This window comes from Dipodomys spectabilis, unplaced genomic scaffold (genome assembly GCF_019054845.1).
Source record: "Dipodomys spectabilis isolate Male_0828 unplaced genomic scaffold, ASM1905484v1 ptg000046l, whole genome shotgun sequence".
NCBI lineage: Eukaryota > Metazoa > Chordata > Mammalia > Rodentia > Heteromyidae > Dipodomys > Dipodomys spectabilis.
The window spans coordinates 7,546,562-7,569,172 of record NW_024870723.1 but is presented as its reverse complement, the minus strand read 5'-3'; the positions used below and the strand labels follow the sequence as shown (position 1 = coordinate 7,569,172).

General features: G+C 37.8%; 2 protein-coding genes and 1 pseudogene across 2 annotated transcripts; 1 reads left to right on the top strand and 2 right to left on the bottom strand.

Moving 5' to 3' along the window:
- The first annotated feature begins 6,676 nt into the window (after positions 1 to 6,676).
- LOC122107138 (olfactory receptor 3-like) lies at positions 6,677 to 7,624 on the top strand. Its single transcript, XM_042678752.1, has one exon. It carries the CDS (start codon positions 6,683 to 6,685, stop codon positions 7,622 to 7,624), a length of 942 nt encoding a protein of 313 aa, XP_042534686.1. The 5' UTR covers positions 6,677 to 6,682.
- Positions 7,625 to 15,819: 8,195 nt separating this feature from the next.
- Positions 15,820 to 18,085, bottom strand: LOC122107070 (annotated as a pseudogene).
- A 2,371-nt stretch (positions 18,086 to 20,456) lies between these two features.
- LOC122107095 (olfactory receptor 50-like) lies at positions 20,457 to 22,307 on the bottom strand. The gene is made up of 2 exons (XM_042678689.1): positions 22,300 to 22,307; positions 20,457 to 21,393 (listed from the first exon to the last, which is right to left on the bottom strand). The coding sequence occupies exons 1-2, from the start codon at positions 22,305 to 22,307 to the stop codon at positions 20,457 to 20,459; spliced, it is 945 nt and encodes a 314-aa protein (XP_042534623.1).
- Positions 22,308 to 22,611: the final 304 nt, after the last annotated feature.

Here is a 22,611-nt window from a genome sequence, read left to right as displayed (position 1 = left end):
ATAGTTTCCTTCTCTCTTATCAATTAATCCTCAGCATTTGCACAACTAAGTCATTCAAAAAAGTGGCAGTTTTAACCTTTCATCTCATCCTCAATGACTTCCATTAGATTTTAGGCATCTCTTCTCATGGTGACAAGAGAAAATAATAACTTTTTATTGCCATCAATTGTTGAACAAGAATATTTCATTCTGACACGTCCAAATTTATGTACAATGTACCTCAGTCTGTCTGACTCATCTCCCTTTGTCCCTCTCCCTCATCCCCTTCCCTACTCATTCTCAATAAGCTTCGTTGCCCCATTTTCACATATGTATACAAAATATGGAACATTAAACACTCAATTGCTCATCTTCCCATTCTATTGTGCCAATGGCACAGGATAATCTGTAAATGATTCTGTGTAGTGCCCATTATACAGCGTATTTCGTTTTATGAATCCATCTAGTCTCGCCTTAACCGCATTACCTCTTCAGAAGCTATAGTTTATTCTTTATTCTACTTGGCCAAAGTCTTTTCCACAGTGGCCTTGTATCTCATTCACATAGCTACGCTTCATTGTTGGGTTAATCCAGTTAGTTATTTTTGATACTTCCCCAATATGACCTCCTCGGTATTATGATTAATGTCTCTGTGGCTTTCCATTTTGGCAGGGGGGGTGAGGGGGCGCGGGTAATCGTGAAGACTTGAACGTAACTCCCTACAATCTACATGTTTCATTCTTATTAACATCTCTTGACTCATCCTAAATTTCTTCCCTTATTGAAGCATGCATTTGGGCTCTTCTAACTGTTCTAATAATATTTTTCAGACTTGATATCTTTTTTCTTCTTTGGCACTTTCATTCTTCTCTGCTCTTCTCCCCTCTAAATGTTCCACCTGGTGTCCTGTCACGTTGTCTTCTATTTATTTCCATTGTGGTGAGTGTCTGCTTGACAGTAACTTCTGTCCAGGCCTCCTCCGTCAAACTCAGTCTTCAAGTGCATCCTTTTTGCTCAAAGCAAACTCAGATATTTCTTTCCATGCTGCATTTGCTACTCACTGTCTTGTCTATTAAGCCCACTCAGGGAAGTGTTCTTTGAAAGGAACTGTGTTTCAAGTCATTTCTCACTTTGTCTCTTAAAATTCTTGTCATATTTTATGAATAATGGGTGGAAGAAATCATGAGCACAGTGTTGTCTCTTCTCTTGATTCCTTGTCTCTTATTTCTTTTCCAATCTGAATGGAGTAGTCTTTTGAATGTTCTTCATACTTATTTCTATGGTCAAAAAGTTGGGTACTCCCAAGAGGAAGGGAAGGGCCAAGGGGAGAGGAGTAGAATGAAGTCTAGAATTCATTGTACATATCGCTAAATTAAGGGGGGGAAAGGGAATGGATGGGTTGAAAGAGGAGTGAACATATTAAAGATGCATTGTGTTCATAAATTGCTTTGCATGACAAAAATATTAAGAACTGTGAGGGAAATGGTGGGTTGGGAAGGATGAATGAGAATGTTGAAGGGGTACCAATGATCAAGAGGTACTGTAATCATAAACTTCATGAATGACACCACCTTTGTACAGTACTTAAAGATAAAAATATGTACGTATGAATTATTTGGTGTCATAATTGACCCCCAAAAGCCTTGCACATATTCACATTTCTGTGGAAAGGAATTTTTTAAAAAATTCTATTCCTTGGTAAGTGTTTATATTCCCAAGAGACTAGTAGCAACCTTCCTTCCAGATGGTGTAGGAAGGACTCAATCCATATGCTACAAAGCAGCCATCATGGTAGAGGAACTCAGCTTAGAAAACCACATATTTGGGTCTGGAAACCAATTTGGATGTTTTCTTTTGAGACACTCCCAAGCTCACAAAATGGATAGACATTTTCTACCTCAAAAAGTCATTATTGGTGGGGCAGGTGGAGGAGGAAAGGGAGAGTAGGAGAAAAACAAAGGAGGGGGTAACAATGTTCAACAAGAACTGTACCCATTACCTTATTCATGTAACTGCAACTCCTCTGTACAGCATCTTTACAATAAAAACTTAAAGAAGTCATCATTGTTAGATAAACTTATAGCAATGCAAACTCTTTATAGTACACAAACATGTAAATAATAAAAAAAATCCCCATATATATGCTCAAGAGAGTGAATTATCTTTAGTATGCACCTGCCCACTGGGAATAAAAACAGTAATTATTCTATATTTGTTTCTTACCAGAAGCTTGTGGCGCTGGTCCCCTGAGTTTCTAACCAAGTTCCTAAAGAGGGTCCCCTTTTGTCATTGTCTTGGAGCTGGTGATAAAAGGGAGTTGAGCTCAGGACCTATCTCCTTGTCCCTACTCTAAGTCATTTGGAGAGAAAACGAATGATCGGTGCACATCATGAAGCTGACAGTGTTTGAATTTATCTTTTACTGAGCTAGGTAAAGGGAGTGTTTGTAGACTCCACTTAGAATTGTGTGTGTGTGTGTGTGTGTGTGTGTGTGTGTGTAAATGGTGTGCTACAAAATATTACAGATGAGTATACTTGTGCCAGGTACACCACGTATAATTTTTTAACCTTCTCAAATAACTTGGTAGGTATAATAACTGTAATTCTTTGAACTTGTACATTTCTCTGTAAGAAAATGTTGTCTGAATATGTGCTAAGCACTGTTACTGAATATCTGTTCTTTATCCAGGCAGTGAGCCAATCATTACAGGTTTAAAACAACAATAACTATCTGCATTTTGGCTGATGGTTATAAACATACGTACATACATTTTCTAGAAAGTACTTTCAATGTGGCATCGTAAATTTTTATTAATTCATTTTGACTCCATTATATTACTTCTAATGAATATATATGATCATCACCTTAACCTTTCTCTTAAAAAAACCAACTAAGAAATCAATCAAAAAACAATCAAAAACATTGTCCAGGGTCTTTTTTTTATTGTCCAGGGTCTTAACTGACATTGTTCTGGATCCCAGAAATTTCTGGTTCATAAATCCAATAGCTGGCTTTATAGTCCCTCTCTTTACCTCCAAACATCTATTTAAAGACTTGGGCAATACTTCTATGGAAAATCTTTCAATCAAATTGATGTAGGTCTCTTTTCCATCACTGCGTGCCCTGCATAGCCATTAGAAGCGTGGGACTGGAATGAGACAAATATGAAACTAAATGATCTCTCCATAATCATGGTGTACAATTTCAGACAAATTACTTAATAGTCTCAGAACCAGTTTCCAATTCATTAACTGATAATCAGACTTTTCTTGGATAGTAGTTAGGCTCATATGGTATAAACTATATGTCACAGAAACTTGTTAGTATTATTAGTATAAGTATATAATTAATAAACAGTTGCTATCCTAAATTGGGCCATCCGTATTATTGGCATTCCCATCCAGGAATCCCAAATGTTGATTCATCCTTAAATTTTTAAATTTGCTTCCTGAAAATTTTCAGTTCCCTTGAGCAGCAAGCATGGTTTATAAGTATTTAGGGTATGTTTAATGGGGGCTTTTAATAAACTGATTATCACAGTCTATGAAGCCAGGTAGACTTGTGAACAAATGCACAGCTCATTGATTAGTGCTAGAACACTAGATATTGCCAGTAAATGATGAAGCCCAGTGGTGATGATAAAATCCCAGTGCTCTTCTGTCCAAAGTGAAGATTCGTATGCTGAATGTTTACAGGAAAGATGCCCCCTGTCCCCAGAACTCTGATCTAACAAACACTAATCTGCTACCATTCTTGTTTCTGCTCTTTAAAACAACCCAAGGGGCTGGGAAGGTAGCTCCGTGGTAGAGTGCTTGCCTTGCATGCATGAGGCCCTGGGTTCGATTGCTCAATACCACAAAAGCAGAAAAGGCAGAAGTGGCGCTGTGGCTCAAGTGGTAGAGCGCTAGCCTTGAGCTGAAGAGCTGAGGGACAGCGCCCAGGCCCAGTGTTTAGGCCCTATGACTGTCAAAAACAAAAATCTGAATCTTAAAATGAACCAGTGATTTGCTCATTTTGGTCTGTCATAATAGGGACATAGGAAAAAATTAGTCAATTAAGTGTGTTTGCACTAAAAAGGTTCCAAAGAACGCTTTCCTCTGACTCCATCTATCTGTAGATTATTCAAAGTGGTTTTGGTCTGATGATCCATCCGTTCCTTGTTTTTCAGTCTATTAGTCCAGGCAAAAAATAAAATAAAAATAAAATTAAAAAAAATAAATAAAACAACCCAAAATGTCAGGCACAACCAATCCTTCAGCCCACCTATCACGTTGTTGTTGTTGTTGTTGTTGTTTTGTTGTTATTGTTCTTCTATTTCATCATCTTTTCACAGAGTTTAAGATACTCATTAATATGTGATTTCATAATTAATCAATATATTTGTACCAATTAGTAGTATACAGTGTTGTTAAGTGTTTTAATGGATGATATCATACTGTAAGCATAATTCTGCATCTGTTTTAACTCAAGATTAATTCTTAGAGAACTATCCAGGTAGAAATATATGGTAGAAGTTTCTTTTATTGATAGGTAGAAATGTATGATAAACTATCATCTGTTCACCCATTTCTTGACTACTAAGCAATTCATTGTTTCATCTTTACTCTTTCAAACAACACTGAAAATACCAATGCAGTCTACTTCAGAGTGAAGAAGAGAGAGCACTTTTCCAGGGAATGCCTGGGCAAAAATCACTACATCAAAGAAAATACAAACCTTCCAATTTATACATCATATTCAAAGTGGATGAACAGGTTTGAACATCTAATAGCAATTTATAAGATATTCTTTTCCCCATGCTTATTGCAAGTGCATAGTTAAAACTGTCATCAAGAGTATTCATGGTTAGTGTCATTTACATTTCCTTTGTCAATTGAAATCAAACTGCTTTAGATATGTTTATTATCCATTTGAGCTTTATTTTCCACAAATTTCTGGATTGCATTATCTTCTGTATTTTGATTGGGTGTTTTCACTTTATTGATTTATACCAATTTGTACATATTCTGAGTACCAATCTTTTGCTGGTTTGGGATGTCATACATTATCCCATTTGTAACTTCTATCTTAATTTTATGAGTTTCCTGTGATGGTTGTTGTAGTTACATAGTTAAGGAAATTTATTTTGATATTGACAAATTTGCTAGAACTTTTATTTTTCTGTCAGTATTCGGGGACTTTATTAAGAAATGTGTTAGTACCTTCAGATTCTGAATACTGAATAGAAGTTATGACATATTCTAATGGTTTTGAAAATTTGTTTTTCATAATTAACTTCAGTTCATCTGGGAATTTTATATATGGTGTGAGTTAGGGATGTAGTGTGTGCGTGTGTGTGTGTGTGTGTGTGTGTGTGTGTGTGTGTGTATGCACGCTAGTCTTGGGACTTGAACTCAGTAACTGGATGCTGTAAAGCTCTACTTCTGGAATTTTTGGTGATTAACTGGAAATGAGTTTCATAGTCTTTCCTCAGCCTCCTGAGTTCTAGGGTTACAGGCATGAGCCACCAGCACCTAGCTGTATGTGTTTTGAAATATATGGATAGACAGCTGCTCAGAACTGTTTATTATGTCACTTCTGTCCATTGCCAGATGTTCATTATAAACCTATGTAGTTCTTGGTTCTCCCTTTTCCTCCATTGGCTATTGTGTGTCCTATGCATTACTTATAGTTACCATAGCTTTATTATATGCTTTGATACATTATAGTATTAAAGCTTCTTCAAAAATATATAGATGTATTTTTATGTTTATTTGGATTCAGAAATAAATCCTTTTATGCTATTTTATACACCAAAAAGTTCAAATTTCTTTTGAAAATTATACTTTGGCTTTTAAATTGTTGTTCTTTGAAACATTGTGACTGTGGCCATTTAAAACATGGATTTCACTTCCATTAGGGTTATGCCTGGCTCTGAACTACCCCTAACTGAAGCTTATTATTGAAACTGCCAGAATAATTTTATTTGGATGAGACATCTATTTGAACTAAAAATGATGTTGTACTTGCACTAATTTATCTTGGATAGATTTTTGGACCTGTGGTTAGTGAACGAATTCGAAACAATCATGGACTATATAGACAGGTAGGGCATGCAGAATTAAAAAGTTCATTACACACAAGAACTAGGAGCCAAAGTGATATTTCTGGTGCCAAATAATTTCTCTTTGCTTGTGGCACAAAATTGAGAGCCAACATACTTGAGTTTATATCCTTCTTTTTCCCTTCCTACTTCCATGACTTGTAAGACTGTCTACTGTATAGCTATCTTGTCTGAAGAACAGAAAAGATAGCAGTGCTTATTTAGTTCATGCAAGATTATTGAATTGCCGCACATAAACTATTAGAATGTTTAGTAAATTTTAACTGTGTTATTATTTACAGAGACTGGTATCAGTCTGAGAAAGAAAGTGATGTGTATCTTAAACCTATATTATTTTCTACCACATTTGCAGCAGAATATGTGGAACACGGAAGGAAATATGAAAGAAGACATTCTATAAATCAAAATAACATCGCTGCTAAAATCATCCTTGTGCAGGGGGGTCACTTGGCTTTTTGCCAGTTATTTTGGAGATGGAGCCTTGTGAAATTTTCTACCTGAACTGGCTTCAAACCATGATCCTCTGGATCTTGGCCTCCTGAATAGTTACAATTACAGGTGTGAGTCCTTGGCACTGGATCATTGTTTCTTACTGTAAGTATGAGGTCTGAAAACCACAGTAGTGTATCCGTGTTCCTACTCCTGGGACTCCCTATCTGGCCAGAACATCAGGGTGCTTTCTTTGTCCTGTTCCTGGCCGTGTACCTGACCACTGTGCTGGGGAACCTGCTCATCATCCTGCTCATCAGGCTGGACTCCCGCCTCCACTCCCCCATGTACTTCTTCCTCAGCCACTTGGCTTTCACCGACATCTCTTTCTCATCAGTTACTGTCCCAAAGATGTTGATAAATATGAAGAGCCAGTGCCAATGCATCACCTACGAGGGGTGCATTTCACAGACATACTTTTTTATATTCTTTGCTGACCTGGACAGTTTTCTTATCACTTCAATGGCCTATGACAGATATGTAGCCATCTGCTATCCTCTGCACTATACCACCATCATGAGCCAGAGCCTTTGTGGTATGCTGGTAGCTGTGTCCTGGGTCATTGCTAGTGCCTGTGCTCTTTTGCATACCCTCCTCTTAGCTCATCTTGTCTTCTGTGCAGAATACATTGTCCCCCACTTCTTCTGTGACTTGGGTGCCATGCTCAAGTTGTCCTGCTCAGAGACATCCCTGAACCAGCTGGCAATCTTTACAGCAGGACTGGCAGCCATTATGCTGCCGTTTCTGTGCATCCTGGTTTCTTATGGTCGCATTGGGTTCACCATCCTCCAGGCTCCCTCTACCAAAGGCATCTGTAAAGCATTGTCCACTTGTGGATCTCACTTATCAGTGGTGATTCTTTATTATGGGGCAATTATTGGTCTTTATTTTCTTCCCCCACCCAACAACACCAGTGGCAATAACATCATCGCTTCAGTGATGTATTCAGTGGTCACACCCATGTTGAACCCCTTCATTTACAGTCTGAGAAATAAAGACATGAAAGGGGCTCTAAGAAAACTCCTCAGGAAGAAAACTCATTCTTCCAGTTAATATTTGTCTTTCTTTAAACCACACTCACATAATCATTTCCTCAAAAATGTAAATACAAATAATTGAAAGTACGCCTCATTTGTCTTCCTCCCACAGCTGCCAGTCAAAATGCTTTGCTGGCATTGTTTTTGTTCCTGTTGAGCAAAGAGCAAAATAAAATGTGTCTTGTATGATTTTATGTGACATTCATCTTATTTTATGGGTTACTGAGATTGGAAAAATTGGGGAGGAATCTTTAAATGGATGCCATCAAGTTTACTCTTTTGGGTTTTTAATTTATTATAAACATGTCTGGAAATCCACATCGCCACTTCTAAGAATGTGTCCATTGTATGAAGGTATAGCTCCTAGATATCCAGCAGCCCTCAAACCTTCTAGAACTTTTGAAGAACAACAAAATATTATTTTATTTACATAAAAGTTAACACATTGTCTCCTTGTTCGCTAGAGTTGTATCTCCTTCCTTGCTCTCAAACACATATAGAGATTTAGTGGTAAAGTGAATGTCAACTCAATTCCTTCAGGTGCTGAAGCAAGAGATTAGCATAGGATAAATCATGTATTTTTATCTTTATACCAATCCTAAGAAGTTGTTTGGAAAACAGGTTCAGTGAGGAGAAGAATGCCCTAAGATCACATAGTTGAAGGAGAATGTTTCAATCTTGGCTGTCTTCCTCAGAGCATTATAGGCTGAGCAGTTTATCTATATAAATACGTTAATTTATGTGGAATGCTAAGTATTGTTAATTATTTGTTCAGCTGAAAGAGGATACAAAAGACTTCACTTGCTTTAGGTTAATAAGTAAGGATTATCTGGATGCACAAAGTTCATCTGATCATGAAGATCAGGAAGAGGAAGTATTAGTGTTAGGTTATTGAATTGGATATTTCAACAAATGCACCAAGATTTGATAGACATAAAATTAAATACACCAATATGAGTTTCAAGACTCAAAGTAAAGATAGTTATAAGAAGTGCAAATGCATCAACATAACAAGATTTTGCATTAAAAGTGGATCTAGAAACACCTAAGAGTTAGATATAAGAAAGGTCTTAAAGAGAGGGCTTTAAGTAGCGTTTTCTTTTAGCTAAAGCTTTGCACTGAACACCAGATCCTCCCAATGGGGAGTGATGTACTTTATTTTTTACTTCAATTTTAATGGGAGAAGATCCAATAAAACCATCTAAAGCCTTTGATAGAAATCTGCTTTTGTGAAACCAAAAACAATAGCAAGGAATAAACAAGAGAAGAGGGGAGGAGTAAGATATGCCCAAAGTGTTTCTGGGCACTACTTTTATTCCCAGTGAGTAATAAAAACAAAATGTCTCCTAAAGACCACAGATAGGTTATGTGAAAAGAGTAGAGGAGTTCTGAAGCCAGTTAATTCTCCCCAACCTTATCTTTTCGAAAGCCAAAGAAACTCTCAGAGAAGGAGTGAGATAACTGTATAGAATGATGCACCACAAAACCAGGGGCTATACAGAAACATCCAAGAAAAAAAATATGCTTCAACCATTTCATAGGGGTTGCATGAAAAGGCAGTCTAGACGTCTCTAAATATCCCTGACACAAGAGAGAGAATCAATTTTAACATTGAACCCACCCATGAGAAAACCTCCTTAATATAGTAGCCACCAAAGAAACATACTCTGCTTTCTTATTGTTTCTTCTCATGTTTCATTCCGGGAGAATGGAATGGTCACAGTACAATTGGATAACAAACGATAACAAAAATCTCAGGGTCAGTCATCAAGAAGCACTTCCGTTGTTCACGAATCTGGGGGACGTCTGGGGATTCATCTGGGAATGATAGTCGTGGCTGTCTCACTTGTAATTCTGTGACTAGTTGTGGTTAGATGATCTTTTTTTTATTTTTTTATTGTGAAAATACTGTACAGAGAGGTTACAATTACATGGGCAAGATAATGAGTACATTTCTTATCAAGCATTGTAGCCTCCTCCTTTGTTTCCCCTTCCCATCCCTTCCCATTCCTTCCCATCCTCCCCCTCCCCCCGCCCCCCCACCTCCCCCCCACCAAAGCTGTGAAGTTCGTTTTCGACATAACAACTTGTACATCTCATTGTTGCAATGGGTCCGCCTGTATCCCTATTTAGACGATTTGTTTTTCCCCTTCCCCTCCACAAATTATACCGAGATCAAATACAGTGAAAGAGGGGTTATACTGTGGGGGAGGGACATACAAAGTAACAAAGAAATAATCTTATAAATGTGTTAGAAACAATCACATGAAAGAAAAAAAAAAGGCCTTCAAAGCAGAGCTCACATCAATACTCCTTCAACTCTTCAATGAAATTGAAAGAGAAAGTTCACTACCGAACACATTCTATGAAGCCATCATAACCCTCATCCCAAAACCAGGCAGGGACTCATCAAAGAAAGAGAAGTATAGACCCATTTCTTTGATGAACATTGATGCAAAACTTCTCAACAAAATTTTGGCCAATCGACTTCAACAATCCATCCAAAAAATCATACACCACAACCAAACAGGATTCATTTCAGGGATGCAAAGCTGGTTCAATATACGCAAATCAATTAACATAATTCATCACATCAACAAGAGAAGAATAAGAACCACATGGTTATCTCAATAGATGCAGAAAAAGCATTTGACAAGATCCAACACCCCTTTATGATGAAGGTCTTAGAAAAATTAGGAATCCATGGAACATTCCTCAATACAATAAAGGCTGTATATGACAAACCTACAGCCAGCATTATACTTAATGGTGAAAAACTAAAGCCATTTCCTCTTAACTCAGGAACAAGACAAGGATGTCCACTCTCCACTTCTCTTCAATCTAGTATTAGAATGCCTACCTACAACAATAAGACAAGATGCAAACATAAAGAGATCCAAAAGGGAAAGAAGAAGTAAAACTCTCCCTCTTTGCCGATGACATGATCTTGTATTTAAAGAATCCCATAGACTCTACTCCCAAATTACTCAAGCTGATTCAAAACTTTGGCAAAGTAGCAGGGTATAAAATTAACCCTCAAAAATCAGTGACTTTTCTGTATGCCAACAATGAGAAAAGTATGGCTGAAATTAGGAAAGCAACTCCATTCGTAATAACCCCACAAAAAATAAAATACCTAGGAATTAACTTAACCAAAGAAGTGAAGGACCTCTATGAGGAAAACTTTAAAAACTTGAAAAAGGAAATCAAAACAGAACTTAGAAAGTGGCAAAATCTCCCATGCGCCTGGATTGGAAAGATCAACATCGTGAAAATGGCAATACTTCCCAAGGCTATCTACAGATTCAATGCGATATTCCAACCTCATTCTTCAAGGAAATAGAAGTGGTTAGATGATCTTAAGTGGCTCTGATGTATGTCTCTCATCCTGTTCCTGGAATCTGTTTATAAACACATTCAACCTCTGAACTGAGCCTTTCCTTTGTTCTGTCTGTGTGTCCTATGGTATAGACTCTAGTTTTAGATCACCTTCATTATCATCGACTTCTAGATGATTGAGGTGAGATCTTAAGATAGTTTGCCTTTCCAAATAGCTAAGAATTTTGAACATTTTTTCATGTATCTGTTAGCCATTTGTGTTTCTCCTTCTATGGGAAATAAATAAATAAATGACACCATAGGAGTAGATAAACAAATAAAGAGGAAAAAAAGACTTAAACAATAAAAAAAATAAGATGGCAGAGAATACTACACATCTCTGAATATCAATGGATTCAACTATCCAATACAAAGGTATAGAATAGTTAGCTGGATTTAAAAAAATATGATCCAACGATCTTTTTTTTTTTAATTTAATTTAATTTTATTTGTGAACATACTGTACAGAGGAGTTACAGTTACATGGGCAGGATAATGCGTACATTTCTTACCAAGCATTGCAGCCTCCTCCTTTGTTTACCCTTCACATCCCTTCCCAGCCTCCCCCCTCCCCCCCTAATCCCAATCCTTCTCCTTCCCCCCCCCCCCGCCTCCCCCCCCCCCCCGCACCAACGTTGTAAAGCTCGTTTTGGACATGACAACTTGTACTTCTCATTGTTGCAACAGGTCCACCTGTATCCTTAAACAACTGGTTTTTCCCCATCTCCTCCACAAGTTATACTGACATCAAATATAGTGAAAGCAGGGGTTATACTGTGGGGGAGGGACATACAAAGCAACAGAGAGATAATCTTATAAATGTGTTAGAAACACATGCATGAAAGAAAAAAACATTAAAATACACATCTAAGGGTTCATTTTCCTGACATCACATTATCTGACCTTTTCCGCTTGACTCATACATATACTAGATATTACAAATAAGGGAAACCATGGGACCTACGTTTCTTTGGGCCTGGCTTACTTCACTTAATATAATTTTTTCCAAGTTTTTCCATTTCCTAACAAATGGGGCAATGTCATTCTTTCTGATGGAGGCATAGAATTCCATTGTGTATATATACCACATTTTCTTGATCCATTCATCTACTGAGGGGCATCTGGGTTGGTTCCATATCTTAGCTATGGTAAATAATGCTGCAATAAACATAGTTGTGCTGGTAGCTTTAGTGTGGTCTTGTTTGTAAACATGAGGGTAAATGCCCAAAAGTGGGATTGCTGGGTCATAGGGGAGCTCTATGTGAAGTCTTTTCAGGAACCTCCATACTGCTTTCCAAAGTGGTTGAACAAGTTTACATTCCCACCAACAATGAAGTAAGGTTCCTTTCTGTCCACATCCCCTCCAGCATCTGTTGTTGTTAGAGTTCTTGATTTTTGCCATTCTAACTGGAGTGAGGTGATATCTCAATGTTGTTTTGATTTGCATTGCTTTTATGGCTAGGGATGTTGAACATTTCTTCATGTGTCTATTGGCCATCCTTCTTTCTTCTTCAGAGAAGTTTCTCTTTAAGTCTTTCGCCCACTTATTTATTGGGCAGTTGTTTCTTTGAGGATTTGTTGTTGGGGGGTTTAATTTTTTGAGTTCCAAGTATATTTTAGATATGAGACCCTTGTCCGTTGTATGGCTAGTAAAGATCTTCTCCCAATCCGTGGGCTTTCTATTGATCCTGCTAGCTATGTCATTTGCCCTGCAGAAGCTCTGCAACTTTATGCAATCCCATTTGTCCAACCTTTCTTTGATTTGTTGTGTTTCCGGGTCTCTATTCAGAAATTTTCGGCCTGAGCCAAGGAGACCTAGGGTTTCTCCTATTCCATCCTGTAATGTTTTCAGAGTGTCTGCTTTGAGTTCAAGGTCTTTGATCCATTTGGAGTTGATTCTGGTGCAGGGTGATATATAAGGATCTAATGATCCAACGATCTTTTGCCTACAAGGAATTCATCCCACTGACACAAACACTGGCTTGGAATGAAAGGCTGAAGATCTTCCAACAAACAGACCGTCTGCAAAGGCATCAGGAGTAGCTAGATTCATATTAGTTAAAGTAGATTTCAAACCAAAATTAGTCAAAAGACACAAAGAAGGTCACGTTAAAATAATAAAGAGAACAATCTAGCAAGAGGAGATAACAGCTATGAACATAAATACTCCAAGTGTCGCACCTAACTTTAAACAAACCCCACTGAACTGAGAAGCAATAGATCATGTAATACAGTGATAGTGGGAGACTTCAATATTCCACTTTCACCAATACATAGATTATCCAGAAAACAACAACAAAGAAACTTCACAATCAAATGACCCTGAAGACTAAATGGACCTGATAAACATATATAGAGTATTCCATCCAGCAGTTGCACAATACTACATTCTCCTCAGCAGCCCATGGAACTTTCTACAATCTAGATTACATCTTGGGACACAGAATAAGTCTTTAGCAAATATAAGCAAATTGAAACAATTCCTGTTATTCTCCACTTGTAGATTTTCAAATAAAAGTTGTGTTTGTTGTTTCTGTTTCAGTGTAAACCTCTCATTTTTTACATATATTATGTTCTAAATTTCACTTAATGTGTTATGTGTGTATTCTTGTAGTTCATGGGATAGATGTAAAGGGATTATTCTCAATTTTCTTTATTATTCTATAAATTCCTGTTTCCTCTCCTCCTCCTCCTCCTCCTCCTCCTCCTCCTCTTCCTCCCCCTCTTCCTCCCCCTCTTCCTCCCCCTCCCCCTCCCCCTCCCCCTTCTTCTTCTTCTTCTTCTTCTTCTTCTTCTTCTTCTTCTTCTTCTTCTTCTTCTTCTTCTTCTCCTCCTCCTCCTCCTCCTCCTCCTCCTCCTCCTCCTCCTCCTCCTCCTCCTCCTCCTCCTCCTCCTCCTCCTCCTCCTCCTCCTCCTCCTCCTCCTCCTCCTCCTCCTCCTCCTCCTCCTCCTCCTCCTCCTCCTCCTCCTCCTCCTCTTCTTCTTCTTCTTCTTCTTCTTCTTCTTCTTCTTCTTCCTTCTTCCTTCTTCCTTCTTCTTTTGTTGGTCCTGGGGCTTAAAATCTGGGCCTGGGTGCTGTCCCTGAGCTCTTCAGCTCAAGGTTAGCACTCTATCACTTTGAACAACAGTGCCACTTCTGGATTTCTGATGGTTAACTAGAGATAAGAGTCTCATGTACTCTCCTGTCTGGGTTGGCTTTGAACCATGATCCTCAGAGCTCAGCCTCCTGAATAGCTAGGATTACAGGTATGAGCCACCAGTGCCTGCCTGTTTCTTCTTTTTTTTTTTTCAATTTAATTTTATTGTCAAGGTGATGTAACAAGGGGTTACAGTTACATACTTAAGGTAGTGAGTACATTTTTTGTCAAATATTGTTACCCCTCCTTTGTTTTTCTCTCACTTCCCTTCTCCCTTAATTCCCCCCCCCAAGTTGTAAAGTTCATTTCTAACATATTGTCTTGAGTATCATTGTTGCATTGGTTCTTTAGTTAACTGTCAGAACTTTATTAATTTTGGAAGTATAATAATTTTCTGAATCTTTGTAATTCTGTCATTTGTTTTCCTTAGAATATATGAATTATACAGAGGTTTTAAAGTATAATTTCACACATGACTATATACTTTTAATTGGATGACCCTTATCTGTTTTTCTTTCTTTTAATTCCACCCTCTATTATTCAACAGCCTTTGATGAGTTTGATGAGTTTCCTTATGCCATCTTCACATATAGATGTGATGTATTTAGATAATATTCACCCATCATCTTCTTTCCCTCTCAAATCTCTGCCAGCCTCCCGAACAGTCCCACAATTAAATAATTATATGTATTTTTATATGTGTGTACATACAAATATGTATATATATATATATATATATATATATATATATCTTTTATATGTCTAGATTCAGCATGTTGCTTCTGAGAAAAAACATGACCTTTTCTCTAAACTTGGTCCAGTTCACTTATCATGAAGATCTTCCGTTCCAATTTCTTATTAGGATTATTCATAAATAATTTCCATGTACAATATAAAGTAAAATATAAAATTGAAATAATGAACCTATTTTTTCTCTTTTTTTTTTCTTTTTTTTATTGTGAAAATACCGTACAGAAGGGGTACAATTACATGGGCAAGATAGTGAGTACATTTCTTATCAAGCATTTTTGCCTCATCCTTTGCTCCTTTGTTTCCCTTTACCATCCCTTCCCATCTCCCACCCACCCTCCGGCCCCCACCAGCCCCCCCCTGGCCAAAGTTGTAAAGTTCGTTTTTCGACATAACGACTTGTACATCTCATTGTTGCAATGGGTCCACCTGTATCCCTATTTAAACAATTTGTTTTTGCCCTTCCCCTCCACAAATTATGCCAACATCAAATACAATGAAATCAGGGGTTATACCATGGGGGAGGGACATACAAAGCAACAAAGAAATAATCTTATAAATGTGTTATTAGAAGTTACTTTGTTATCTTCTGAAATAAAAAATAACCTACAAAGGAGCTACAAATTGGAGCTTTAAGAAAAAGTAAATATTGTAAGGTAAAAATTTGCAGACAAAAGGTCAAATGTGGGTTGGGAGAGATGACAGGGAGAATGATAAAAAAAAAAAAAAAGGGTGGCATTAGTCCAGATGCATTGTACTCATAAACTGACATGTTGAATTAAAACCACTTCGTACAACTTCTTAAAAATATAAAGGGAAATTTTAGGATGCATTTCTAAAAATCAACTCTCTCAAGATCAGACCACTGGACAGGGGGAAAAGCTTCATCCAAGGTGAAATACTTTCTGAAAAAGGTACTACATCAAGATACAATAAAAATAGCAATTCAGAGAGGAAAGCATATATGTAAGGGTTTAGGGTCTTGTATCCTCTTAATAGGAAGGTGACACCCACCAAACTGAAATATTCTACTACGGTATGTGTTTTCTAGAGCTCCTTTCATATCCCGATTCCTCAGACTATAAATAAATGGATTTAGCATGGGAGTGACCAGGCAGAATAATATAGTTACAATATTATTAACATTGATGTTATTGGATGAAGGGAAAAGGTAGAGCCCAATAATTGCTCCAGAGTACAGAGAAACCATGGAGAGGTGAGAGTCACATGTGGACAGAGCTTTGCAGATTCACTTCATGGTAGGAGCTCTCAGGATGGTGGCCCCACTGCGGCCATAAGAGACCAGAATGCATAGGAATGGTACAGTAATGACCACCACTCCTACTGTGAAGATGGCCAGCTCATTGACTGTGGTGACTGAGCTGGACAGCTTAAATAAGGCAGAGAGGTCACAGAAGAAATGGGGCAGAGTGTTGTCACCACAGAGAGATGGGCTAGGAAGAGCATGGGCACAAGGGCACTGGAAATAGATAAGACCCAGGACACAACAACTAGCAGGAAACTCAGGCTCTGCTTTATGTTAGTGGTATGTGCAGAGGGTGGCAGATGGCCATAGATCTGCCATAGTCCATTGAAATGAGGAGGGAGCTGTCCAGATCTACCTAGAACATAGAAAAAATACAACTGGGAAGCACATCCAACGTATGGGATGGATCGGCTCTGGGTCAGCATGTTCATGAGCATCTTCAGGGCTATGATGGAGGAGAAAGACGTCAGTGAACGCCAAGTGGCTGAGGAAGAAGTACATGGGGGTGTGGAGGCGGGAGTCCAGCCTGATGAGCAGGATGATGAGCAGGTTTCCCAGCACGGTGGTCAGGTACGTGACCAGGAACAGGGCATAGAACAGGCCTTGCTCCTCTGGTTGGATGGGGAGCCCCAGGAGAAAGATCTCAGACAGACTGCTTTATCATCTTTTTGCATGTTCCTCTTCATCTTCTGCGAAGTGAAAAATGAATGGAAACGTAAAAGAAAGAGAAATCATTTTTACTACTACATAAAAAATATGCTTTTAAGCTAGCCAATATGTGCATTTTAGCGAGTGGATTGGTCAAGTCAAAGATATAATTGGCCCACTTAGAATCAAACTCAACATTTTTGGGAGAAATCGTAAAGTGGCGAAATGACTACAAGACCAGGCTAGCTTTAAGCAGGTAGAAACTGAGTTCATCATAGAAATATAAATTGAGAAGTGTAAGGTCAGGTCATTGTCCAGTTATTCAAACAAACTAAATTATCTCTTCTATTTGCTGGCTTCTCTCTGTAACTCAAATCTGTGAAATTCTAGCTTTCATCTCTCTTTCTCTCTCATAGCTGAGGATTCTACTGTCTAATTCATTTTGGAAGTTAACAGAAGTTCACATTCATGTATAAATTCTCCTGATTTGATTGAAATTGTCTTTCAAATTCCCACATTCTCCAAACTGCTATCTGAAAATCCTGCTAATATGATTTTATCAGAGATGGATTAAACATTCGTTATATTACTCATTACTATTTAACAACAATCAATGTATTAAGCATGAATATTCTTTGTAATAGTATGCTATTTCCAGCAATATTGCAATTTATAAAAAATTATTCATAGGTCATTTTGCACATTTACCTATAACAGAAAATTTCAGTTCTGTCTTTATAGCAACAGTAAACACAAATTTTAAATGGCTTTCTGCTTGTTGTAGAAGTCAGATTTTTTTATTTTTATTTTATTTTATTGATTTTTATTTTATTTTTTATTGTAAAAATACTGTACAGAGGGGTTACAATTACATGGGCAAGATAATGAGTACATTTCTTATCAAGCATTGTAGTCTCCTCCTTTGTTTCCCCTTCCCATCCTCCCCCTGCCCCCGCTCACCCAATCCTCAAGATTATCAGCAGAAACTCAAGTTGGAGTTTCCTATAGTAGGTAAGATACAAAATAAAATGTATTTACACCTGTATTTTGGCACCAAAAACTAATAAACATTCAGAGACGATATAAAATTTGGAAAACCTGCTAAGAATACGTAATGGTGATTAGGGATCAACAAAATGGGGAATATTTTTTCCAACATTTCATCCAATATAGATTTAAGATTAATTTGAGCTAAATCCTCGTACATGAAGGACTAGGTTTGCCCTATCCTACCAAATTTGGGGTAGTCTCTTAATGGAGGATAAATTACCGTGTGTGGAGCTGTCACTCACAGCATGGTGATTGTAGATACCGATGACACATGTTAGAAAGATATCCAGAAATACACAAATCATACTGATGAATATAAACCCTAATCCTTGTACCTTAGGTGCTGAGCACAAATACCTTCAGTTGCAAAGTATGGGGAGATTCTTCCATTTCTTTCTCTACAATTCACAGAAAACAATGAAACAGTAAAGCCCATGCAGAGCTCAAAGATCCCCTTTGAGAGGCATATGCATTTAGAGTCTCTGTTTAAAGCCTTACAAAATATATAGATATATAGATGAAGGTTCGTGCCTCCTGAGAAATCAGTGTGAGTTTTAATTTTAAAACATCACATCGATCATCTACATCCCCAGCTCTAAATTAGCAACTAACTGTATATAATTACCTTTAGCGCTCTTGGGGGAAAGAACTACTTACTGGAACAAGCATAGAAGAGAGAAATATGGTAATAACCCAAAGTCAGCCATTAGGCTCTTGGTGAGTCATAAAACTTTTGGCCTTCTCAATTTACCTTGCAGAAACGGGATTCATAATTCATAATGAACCAAAAAGAAATTGAGTGTCATAGCTGGAGTCTCTTGCTTTTGAACCCTGTGCCAATCTCAATGAGCTTTATTCATACGATACTTTGACAACATTCACCTTCCCTCACTCTCCCATCTTTGCACTCCCACAAATGCCTCCACCCTGGACAGCACGCCACCTGCTTTACATTCTGGCCATTCATTCACAGGAAGAGAGAACATGTGGCATTTTACTTTTTCAGCTTGGCAATTCTTGCTTAACTTGATCACCATTTGTTTCACCTATTTGCCATCCAATGCCATTTTATTTTTTAGGGCTGAATAATATTCCACAGTAAATATGTAACATGTATTCTGTATCTATTCATCTGTTATGTTGCTCAGCTAATTCCCCTGGTTTGGCTATTATGAGCAGAGATGCAATAAACATGGGTATGCATATTAATTAATACACCAGATATATGCCCAAATTATGGTATGATATATAGTGTGATGGACTCTTACCATACTTTTTATGAGCCTCCATACTACTTTCCATTGTGGTTGTATTAGTTTACTCACCAACTGTATACAAGAGTTCCTTTTCCCTCCATCCTTTCCAGTATTTATAGTTTTTTTTTCATTACCAATCTAGTTGAAATGAGATGGAATCTTAATGTAGTTCTGATTTACATTTCCTTTGTAACTAAGTTGAACATCTCTTATTTGTGAGCCTTTGTATTTCCGTTTCTGAGAACTGTCTGCTCATCTACCCATTGATTAATTGGATCATTTGTTCTTTTGTTGCTTAATATTTTTGAGCTTTTTGTTTATTCTAGATATCGATCATTTATTCACTAAATAGCAGGTAAAGATATTTCCCACATTCTTTGTGGTGTCTCTTGATTCTAGTTTGCCCCATTTGTCAATTATTGCCCTTATTTCTAGGGCAGTTGGAGTCCTTTTGAGAAAAATTATTAACTATGTGTATATATTTAAACTTTTCCTTGTCTTTCCCTATAATAGTTTCAAGTTTATGGATCTTACATTAAGATTTTGATCCCTATGGTGTTGATTTTAGTAGAGTGAGGCACACACATATAAACATGAAATATTACATAGCATATCTATCTACATATGTTGCAAACATTGTTTTATTTGCATGTTCTTTCAATGTATTTGTAAAGATGAAAGCAAATTTTCCAGTAAAATAAGTTATGTATTGCTGATATTTGAAAAATGCTCACGTGGTTCATGGGGCTAGAACTGTGCACCTGACCAATCATTTGAGTTCCACGCTACTAAGTTTCGCTAGCTTAGTAGAACAGGGCTGGTGACTAAACCTCTCTTTATTTTAATTATCAGGTACTAGAACCAAATAAAATAATGGATAGGGAAATGTCTGTCACTGTAGTCAGTTTAAAGCAATGAAATGATATGCCTTTGTCTTGAGCAGAGATAGTCGTCCACAGAATTAAAGCCCAAACTACAATTTCAAATGCAAGGAGAAAAAAAACTTAAATGTATGTTGTTGGACACTGAATTACTTTCATTCCAGTTCAAAATAAAACAGTTGGATTAAGCTACACTGAAGACCTGCTTGAACTCAACTCAATGTGTCTAGATTTCCTGACATCTTGTCTAACTATTCTTTTTCCCATGCCCAGAGAGGCTGACATTTTTTTTCAGCATAGATTGATCACTCAAAACCAAACAGATGACTAAATACATTTTTTAAAGTCCATCAAAGGTGAAATGAAGGCAGGAAAAAGATGCTACATTAAGATTCCCTAAAATCAGCAATCTGCCAAAGGAAAACTGGGTAGTATTGAGAGACCATCATAACAATTTAGGGAAAGATGAGCCCCAGCTTTATCATTCTGAAAATGTTCTTCTGAATACAGCTCCCAGAGCTCCTTTCATATCCTTATTCCTCAGACTGTAGATAAAAGGATTTAACATAGGTGTCACTAATGTGTACAGCACAGCCACAATGACATCTTTATCATTAGTGTTACTGGATGCGGGGAAAAAGTAGAGCCCAATAATTGCTCCATAATAAAGAGAAACCACAGAGAGGTGAGAGCCGCATGTGGACAGGGCTTTGCAGATTCCCTTCAAGGAGGGAGCTCTCAGGATGGTGGCCCCAATGCGGCCATAAGAGACCAGAATGCATAGGAATGGTACAGTAATGACCACCACTCCTACCGTGAGGATAACCAGCTCATTGACTGTGGTGTCTGAGCTGGACAGCTTAAGTAAGGCAGAGAGGTCACAGAAGAAATGGGGCAGAGTGTTGTCTCCATAGAAAGAGAGACGAGCTAGGAGGAGAGTGTGCACAAGGGCACTGATACAAGATAAGACCCAGGACACAATAACCAGCAGGAAACATAGCCTCTGACTCATGATGGCGGTGTAGTGCAGGGGGTGACAGATGGCCACATATCTGTCATAGGCCATGGAGGTGAGGAGGAAGCTGTCGAGATCCCCAAAAAACAAGAAAAAGTACACCTGGGAAATGCACCCAGCGTATGGGATGGACTGGCTCTGTGTCAGCATGTTCATGAGCATCTTTGGTGCTGTGACAGAGGAGAAAGAGATGTCCGTGAAAGCCAAGTGGCTGAGGAAGAAGTACATGGGGGTGTGGAGGCGGGAGTCCAGCCTGATGAGCAGGATGATGAGCAGGTTCCCCAGCACGGTGGTCAGGTACATGGCCAAGAAAAGGGCATAGAACTGGCCTTGCTCCTCTGGCCTGATGGGGAGCCCCAGGAGGATGAACTCAGAGAATGTGCTTCCATTACCCCTTCTCATGCTCTCCTACTTCTTTATTGCTGGTGAGGAGGGAAAAGAAGACATGAAAGAAAGAAAAGTTATTGTGACTATTTCCAATGTATTTAAATTAGTGAGTATGGACATTGTAACCAAATGTTTCAAACGTTTTACCAAACTTGACTTTTATTTATTCTTAGAAATGTTGCATTATCATCATGGTCTTCAGATAAGACCTGAATCAGAGTTGAGTGGGGAATGACTTCATGCTCTGATTATTCCTCTTCGTGGTTCTCTAATTCTGTTTCTCTGGACAAAAAAATAAATAGCATGAACTTGACCTAGTCAATACTTGCATTTTAAGCTAAGACATTTCATCTCTTAGCCACACTAATGGGTTAGAGATACTCTAGACAAATGACAATGTTTGTCCACTGAAGAATCAACTCACCATTTCATGGAGAAACTATGAGACATCAGAATGGTCACAGAATGATCATTAACTTGGGTGAGGATTAACATTAAGGTATCCAGCAGTCCATTTTAAACCTGAGTTCTAAGAGGTAGTGTACAAGGTCAGGTTGATCATGAATTAATAACAAAACTAATAAATGGCTTCTTACTGTCTCTTGGCTTGGTTTAACCTATCACAGGCTACAGAAGTACAATTTGTTAAGTGATTTTTTTGTGCACTGGATCAAGATGAGAGAACCCAAGGTCTGCTTTGAATCTCCCTAATGGAATTTGGAGACTTGTCACCAAAGTCCAATATGGTAAGTCAAAGCAAGAGAATCAAGTGTTTACATCCAGGTCAATACATAAAATATCTAGTAACACACCCTATAATAAGTCTTTTCCCACTCAAGGTTTTCATTCTAATGGCCTTTCTAAAGGACTTTTCCTGAGATGTAAGGGGAAAAACATGTTTGACTTCCAATGTAACTTAGACCAGCTCATTCTTGGTCAAGACTGTAGAATACCAGAAAAATTTTCCAGGATCTGTCAATAAAAATGACCTTTTAAAATGGCTTTCTGGAGTAAATAGATAATAGCTTTTCCTTTTGTAGATCCTAGTTTTGATTTTATGTCAATTATTATTTTTTTCTCTTCAAGTAATTGTACAAAGGATTTCAATTTATACCAATGATTCTTAACATTTTTCTGTACTTGGTAAATATTGATTAATCTCCTTCTTTCTCCATTAAGTTAGTTGGTCTTAGATCTATCCCTGAGTACAAGCATGACATAATAGGGAAAGTGA